Source organism: Carex rostrata, chromosome 3 (assembly GCF_964058835.1).
Source record: "Carex rostrata chromosome 3, lpCarRost1.2, whole genome shotgun sequence".
Taxonomy (NCBI): Eukaryota; Viridiplantae; Streptophyta; class Magnoliopsida; order Poales; family Cyperaceae; genus Carex; species Carex rostrata.
Window position 1 is genome coordinate 236,617 of NC_135920.1, and position 8,159 is coordinate 244,775.

Here is an 8,159-nt window from a genome sequence, read left to right on the forward strand (position 1 = left end):
CTACCATAGAATCCTGGGAGAGAAGGCGGAGGCGGAGGTAAAGATTTATTAACAGAGCAGCATTTTTGACTCCATACAGCGCATGAAATGCTTTGTGTGAAGTCTTAAAATCAACAAAAGTTGTTTAAAAAAGTCTAAAGCGTGCACTAGGATAGGGCTAGGCACTCGGTTCGGTACAGTAGTAATTGTAATTGTAATTAATGGGCCCGGTCCGGTCGGTCTCTAGCAATAGGCAGTACCGCAGTAGCAAAGGAACTTCAAATATCTACGGCGGTCAACCTCCCTCTGGACCCCACTATTTGTTGACCTTCAGCATCCGCCTTCACCTTCCTTCCCGGTCGGTCTTTCCTGCTACGCTACGGTGGCCCCCACGCTGCTTTCTCTATCTTTTTTTTTCTTAAGAGTTGGGATCCTTTGTGCTTAACTCCTTTAAAGCTTCTGTGTACCTGCTTTTTCTTAATCTCCCTCGTTCAAATTCAAATGCATTTCTTAATGGGAATGTCCCTTCCCTTCATCCCTTGTTTATGCTATATATGACAATACAAAAATAGACAAAAATGTTGAGCACAGAAGAACTAATTAAAAAGGCAGATGTAGATTGCTGATTGGACAAACTCGTTTCTCACACAAAAAACAAACAAACTTGGCAATCCATTTGTTTTCAGTTTTTACACTCTCTTTCCGTCTCCACTCCCATGACACCTCCCCTCCCCTCCCCTTGTCTTATTTTATATTATATTATATATCTTTTTCAAAGGCATCAAAATCTTAAATTCATTCCAAGCCTCCACAAGCCTCCCTCCCCATCCCCAAGAAGGAGAAGGATACATCAACCTCAATTCTTATTATTCTTTCTATTTAGTTTCTAGTCAAGACTCAACAAGCCTCCCTTCTCTCTCTCTCTCTCTCTCTCTCTCCATAGTACTTACTGCTAATTCAACAAGTTCTCCCTCTAATCAAATAGCAGTATCTAGTAATATATATACAAATACCCAATCTTTTCATATATTAATTTGTTCTTGGCGTCTCAATTATTCATTAGTCAACCAACCCAGCACAATCAAATCAAAAGAAGGTGCTTCTTGTACACCTCCAATTCATTGCTGTATAGTATTAGTACAGAGAGAGGAGAGGTAAAACAAAAAAAATCACATAAGCACATGTTTCCTGCTCATCTCCTCTAGAGATTAGAGATACATACACTGAATTTAGACAAAAGAAAAGAAAACATGGAAGAATTAGATATGCCAGTGGCAGATGGGATAGCAGAAGCAGCTCTGGCAGCTCTCGGCCGAGGCTTCGACTTGGCAAATGATTTTAGATTGAGATTTGCCAAAGGGAAAAGGGGGAGGTTGGTGGAATTAGATGACAAAAGTTTGCATGATGTGGCCATCCCAGGGGGGACCACCATTCGCCGGGTGTCGCGTGATATCGGGTGTGACAAGGGTGACCGCATGCGGTTCCAGTCTGATATTCTTGAATTCAATCAGGTTTGTATTGCTATACTGGTTTTTCTTTTCCATTTGTTGTTTTACTTACAGTTCTGACATGTGGGTCTTATTTTGCATATCCATTTTAAAACTTGTTTAATAATCCTTTGGTTGCATGCTAAGGATAATTAGAGATGCGGTTAGCACCAAACCAGGACTGTTCGGTACCTATCTGTCTGATTGATGTTTTATTATGCTGAATTAACTTTATTTTAACACCAAAATCATACCTGATTATACATTTGAATGACAAAAACCAAATAATATCAGAAAATCGTTTTGATTATACAGCAGTAGCTTATGATTTATATTTAATTTGCTTTTTGGCAGATGTCAGAGCTTATTAATCAGGGTTGTTCAGTACCAGGAAAGGTGCCATCGGGTCTTTTTAATTCCTTATTTGACCTTACCGGTGCATGGTTAGAGGATGCCAAAGAGACCAAACACCTGGCTTTTGATGGAAATTTCATTTGCTTGTACAATTTACATTTAAGAGCTTCTCCTCTAATTCTTCGACATGAAGTTAAAAAGGCTGTTCCCCCCAACTGGGACCCAGTTGCTCTTGCCAGGTTAGAAATTTTAGATTTTAAAATTTGAAATTGGTCTATGACCATGAACTATTTTGACTTGTTTAATCCATCCGTGAATGCTCTTCTTTGTTCAATCAAGCCATCGATCCTTCAATTCTTTTTTTTTTAAATACTGGACTACTTTCCATTAAAAATCACAAGAATACTACAACCAATTTATTGAATGGAGTGCGCCTGGTTTTTCTTTATGTTAGTCCAATAATTTAGGTCAAGGCAAAGGCTTTGATGCTGTCCTCTACTGATCAGTATGATCTGGTGTTACCCACACTTTTTACAGCCATGTACTGGTGCCAAGCTGTGGCACTTGGTACTTCGTACAATTAAATACTGGCAGAGTACCATTTTTGTTTCCCCTTTCGTATGTTGCCAGTCAATGATTGCCTAATTTGCTACCAGCCCTCTTTTGTTCAATCAAGCTATGAAACCTTCATTTGTCTTCTTTATATTGGATTTTTTGTCAATTAATTCACTAGAATACCATGACTGATATATCAAATGGGATGTACCTGCGTTTTGGCTATTTTTAGTCCAATAAAATAGGTCAAGGCGAGGACTGTGACACTATAGTGTACCAATCAGTATCACCTGGTCCCATACCATCTCTGTGCAACCATGTACTGGGGCCAGACATACCACTGGTATCGGTACCATTAGATACCACCTGCTACAGGTTTCTGTTATTGGACCTATTAGCAGTACAAGTGCATGCTATAACTGATGCAAAAACATAAGCTGTCACATTTTGATAAATTACTTGGTCATCTGATATTAGAACTGTACCGGCAATCTCATCATTTCTACATTTGTCAGCTAGATAAGATGACATGTAGTGTTAATGTTACATTTCAGGTTTATACAGACATATGGGACCCACATCATAGTTGGTTTATCAATTGGAGGCCAAGATATGGTTTGTGTCAGGCAAACCCATTCTTCGCATGTATCCACAGCCGATTTGAAGATGCATCTAGAAGACCTCGGCAATATTTTGTTCGAAGACGGAACAGGCCTCTCTCCTGTTCACCGTCAAAATAGAGAAGGCAAGAATAAGGTGCATTTATCAACCTTCTTGTTTACTTTTTTATTTGCTCATGTTTTTTGTTTGCATAATGAAGTATTGCTGTTCCACTTGGTTTACAACAATACCAGACCTAAAGAAATATGGCATGAAATATATGGTGGATGTAGAAAGGTTATAGTACATAACTCTGGCACATGGTTGATATTGACTGCTAGCAGTACTGTCTCTGTCTCTGTATAGTCAAGAGGGATAAGTCAGGTAATGAACTAGATGGGTCCTGTAACAATTCCAGAACTGACCAGTAGGGTGCCAACTGAAAACAAACTTGAGAATTAAAAAGAGTCATACAGGTATATGACCAGCATGCCTCTGGTAGCAACTGATATATACATGCTGAACCTGACTTGTATTTCTTTTTGATATTACCTATTAATTTATCATTCTTTCGTATGATATGATTGTTTTTGTTTGAAATATAGGTTCCAGAAGTATTCGTTCGGATTTTGCAAACAAATTACATGCAACTATCTAGCTATTCAGAAACTTCTAACAAGGATGTAAGCTTAATATTCTGTAATTCGAGGCTTAACTGAATATACTGTATGATCATCAATTATAAAACGTAGCTGTAACTGATTAAACTGTAATTCGAGGCTTTAATTCTTTCCGTCGTTCATCCTGGTTCCAGGATTGGTTGGTAAATGTACTGTTTTAGATGAACTAGTGAATTTCCATACCAAAATTACACACTGTATTTGGTCTGACTGGTATTATACCCATTGCCAGTTTTTGCAAGTTGTAGGGGTCACCTGTTGTTATTATTATTTATTTTGATCTTCTCTCTTTATTTTTGCGGTGGCAAGGAGGGGGGGTGGTTTAGGCTCTATGGAGTCAGAAATAATTAACAGGGAAAACCCTAAAATGACACTATGCAGCACTTTACAGTGCTTCAGATGAAAATCTTGCTGTTTTACATTGGTGTTTGTAATTATAATCTTGTATGATGGAACATGTAACAGGGCCTAACTGTAATTAAATCTAAAAGAGGAGGTGATGTGCATGTGCCTAGCCACTCCAGTTGGCTTCAAACAGTTTCTGCAAATCCCGATGCCATAGCATTTAAATTTGTGCCTATTACTGCTCTTCTGACGGGTGTCCAAGGCAGTGGCTATCTCAGCCATGCTATCAACCTTTATCTTCGCTGTAAGTTTACCTTCTTCTTTTTTCTGAAAGAAGTGGACTTAGGCCACTGATTTCCATTGATATGAAAACTAAACAGTAAATGATCTTCATCCAAAAACTAACCTGTCAACAATCCAACATATTACAACCATAAGACCTACAAATTACAAAACAGACCCTGTAAAACAACAAAAGTTCCAATAGAGACAAATAAGCAATCTGGTCCCTAACAACCAAGAAATTCTTGGAGACAGCAACTTTTGAGACTGAGTGGCATCCTCACCATCCAAATCTATCCTTGCTCCAAGCATACGGATTATATCCTGTACTTCCTCCATGAAAACTACCACTGTAGTACCTATCAGGTCCTTCACATCACAAGGAAAAATTAATTTGAGTTGAGATGTTGAATCTACCTTTTGTTGAGAAGCCCAAAAATAAGCAGTTGGTATAATCTTTGAACCTAAGTCTTGAATTTCATGTATTCTGCTGTCTTTAAACACAATTCTATTCCTATCTAATCGTAGAGACCATAAAACTGCACCTCTAATTATTTCCACTAAATTAGCATCTTTCAAGGGTATACAATAGTCTATTTCCCATAATTCCTCAAAATAAAACCTGTTGAAATTAGCAATCCAATTCCAAAGAGATTTGGCCACATGACAAGAAACAAATAAATGGTCAACTGACTCCAATTCATTACAATAAACACACTTCTGATCACCTGTCCATCCTCTCTTCCCTAAGTTTACCTTAGTCAGAACCCTATTTTGTTTAACCACAAAAATACCTTCACCTTTAATGGAATTTTGGCCTGCCAAATACTATTAAACCTATTGTTTGGCACTCCACCAAACTCCAACCACTTGTATAAAGAGTTAACTGTAAACTGCCCATGAGATGTCCATCTCCACAAAATTTGATCCATGGACTCACTCAAAGAAAAATTTGCAAACTGACTAACTAAATCTCTCCAGTCACTAAGTGCTGGATCATTCAATTGCCTTTAAAACGCAAGATTAATTGCATTATCATTAAAAAATATCAGAAACTAGAACCTCCTTTTGATATGCAATTTGAAAGAGGTGTGGAAATTCATTATGCAAAGATATATCACCACACCACCTATTCAACAAAACCTAACTAGGGTACCATTACCAACTTTCCAATCAGAACTAACCTGCACAATTTGTTTAACCTTAAGTTTACTTACATGCAGAAAAGAAAAGAAAAACATTTCTGATCTAATTTATCACCTCCCACCTCCAATGATAGTAATAATAATGATATTTATTCTCGTATGAGTTCAAGATAGACACAGAGGTGGTTCCAAAGAACACACTTTGATATGTAGTCGCTATGTTTATGATGATTTTTATTATGATGCTATGCAAGTAAATGAATATAATATGGAAATAGGAAAAAAAATGCATATCTCGTGTGAGTATAAGAATGGCCCAGAAGTGGTATGAAAGAGCACTCCTTGATATGTAGTCGCTTCACTATGGAGAATTATACTTAAATTTTTTATTTAATTCTGAAATAACCAGATAAACCTGATATCGAAGATTTGCGGTACTTCTTGGAGTTCCAAGTACCTCTTCAGTGGGCCCCTCTGTTCAATGATCTAGCGCTTGGGCCCCAGCAAAGGAGAGCTTCTTATCCATCTCTCCAGTTTAGATGTCTTGGCCCAAAACTCCAAGTTAGCACTTCTCAGGTACTCCATGATGATGCTTATTGATCTAAAGGATCTTGACAATTTTCATATTGAGTTTCCTTAATTGTCATAATGCAGCAATGCTCATCTCTTATCACTTAATTTTTAGCCCTGCCTAGTTAGGTGGTAAGATGAAATTAACATTGGTAGGTTAAAAATTTTATTTTATTATTTTTTTAATGAGTCCTGCTGGATCTATCAATTTGATTGCATGATCAGTTAATTTAAACTTTTAGGTTTGTCTAGCTGGTGTGAAACATACGTCTGTGTTGCGGTACTGTTATTCTGATTAAGAAAAACTGGTTTTTTGAAGTTTTCTTTCTCAACCTTTGTAATAAACCCTCTATCGTGCATTGTAGGTTTCGAGTGAAAATAGACCGGTTGTTGGTCTCCGGTTATACCTAGAGGGGAGGAAATGCAACCGCCTTGCTATCCATGTACAACACCTCTCATCCATCCCAAGCATGCTAACAAGCCCCAATTTGCCCCCACAAATGAGTCCTCAATGGCAAGGGTCCGAAGACTCTGATGCAGCCTATATCGAGCCAGTCTCATGGAAACGTTACTCATGTGTTTGCACTTCAGTTGTAAAGCACGATCCAGTATGGCTTAAGAGGGTTACTGATGGTGTTTTCATAGTTACTGGTGCACAATTAGTGACAAAAGGCACGTGGTCCCGGAAGGTTCTACACTTGAGGCTCCTTTATTCGCATCTCCCAAACTGCACCATTAGGAAGACTGAGTGGGCCCGTGCGCCAGCCGCATCCCAAAAGGGGAGCTTTTTGAGTACTATCAGTACCACTCTCAGCACTCCATTCATGCAAAAGGAGAATACCATGGCTCCAAAGCATGAACCAGCACATCTTAACTCAGGGGTTTACCCTGATGGCCCGCCTGTACCAGTACAATATAGGAAATTACTAAAGTTTGTGGACATGTCAGAGGTTTTACGTGGACCTCATGATATACCAGGCCATTGGATGGTAACAGCAGCCAAGCTAGTTAAAGAAAATGGCAAGATCGGGTTGCATGTTAAGTTTGCTTTGCTGAATTATGGCACGGGGAATGAGGATTTTGTGGAGTGATATGTAAATACATATGTGTATTTTCTTAGGGGGGTGTTTGTAATTGTAGGTAGTGATAATTGAGGCCGGGTATATGGGCAATTTTTATTGTTTATTTGATGGCAGGTGTATAGAGGGGGGAATAGGAAATTAAGACGAGGTCGAATGGGTTTTGCATAGAACTTGTGAAAATTATTATTATTATTATTATTATTATTATTATTATTATTTTTTGTTCTTTAACAAATGGGATTTTGGTTGACAGTTGTAAGTTAACCCACTGCCCTGCACTCCGTTGTAAAAAGGAAATTGGAAATTTGGTAAACTAATGATCGCCATATAATTTTGCTGGGGGCTGGGCAATGGAAAAGGGACCATATATAAAACAAGAAATTTCATTCATCTGGAAAATAATTTGGTTTTACAACAGGGAAATTTCATAAAATGTATACTCAGTTCAAGAGACAAATACATCCAAAGACTGCAAATTGTTGCTTGTTTTGTTATTTGGAGAGAGATGTATCAGAATCTTCCGAGATAAGTCAAAAGGAACTGCGATATTTGGCAATGGAGGTCTATGCATGGTTTCAACAGAACAACTGAGCAAAACAAGATTTGAGGATTAAGCAATAATCATTTTTCCTTTCGATTACTATTGTATTTTACACTTCTTCCAGTTTTCACTTTTTTCCTTTTTGTACTGCTTGGACAGGAAGAAAGGTTAGAGAAGGTTGTTTACCGGTCCCAGCTTTGCCGATCGGTGCTCACATCCGCACCCCCGCCCTTCTCGACCCACCAGCCACTGCCTCCTATTCATGCGAGAGAGATGGCCGCGCCATTGCGAGAGGTGGAAGGAAGACCAAGTCAACACTGTTGCCGAAGAAGCACAAGGTGATCAAGGAGTTGGCACGGTGTTGATCGTCCAGCTCAAGGCCCAACTCGTTCTCTACTTGGTTGGATTTGATTTTTTATTCAAAATATAAGACCTGGTTGGAATTTTTATTTTGTAACAAATTTAGAAAAAATAAAAATCAGTTTTCTAAACAATTTTCGTCTTGGAAATTTCTATTTTCAAATAGAGAATTGCCAGTA

At 38.3% G+C, this 8,159-nt stretch overlaps 1 protein-coding gene across 1 annotated transcript; it reads left to right on the plus strand.

Annotated features, from left to right (window-relative positions):
- Positions 1-917: 917 nt before the first annotated feature.
- Positions 918-7,314, plus strand: LOC144552081 (MACPF domain-containing protein At4g24290-like). The gene is made up of 7 exons (XM_078300174.1): positions 918-1,490; positions 1,821-2,059; positions 2,930-3,131; positions 3,581-3,658; positions 4,121-4,304; positions 5,837-6,003; positions 6,363-7,314. The coding sequence occupies exons 1-7, from the start codon at positions 1,230-1,232 to the stop codon at positions 7,086-7,088; spliced, it is 1,857 nt and encodes a 618-aa protein (XP_078156300.1). The 5' UTR covers positions 918-1,229; the 3' UTR covers positions 7,089-7,314.
- The last annotated feature ends 845 nt before the right edge of the window (positions 7,315-8,159 follow it).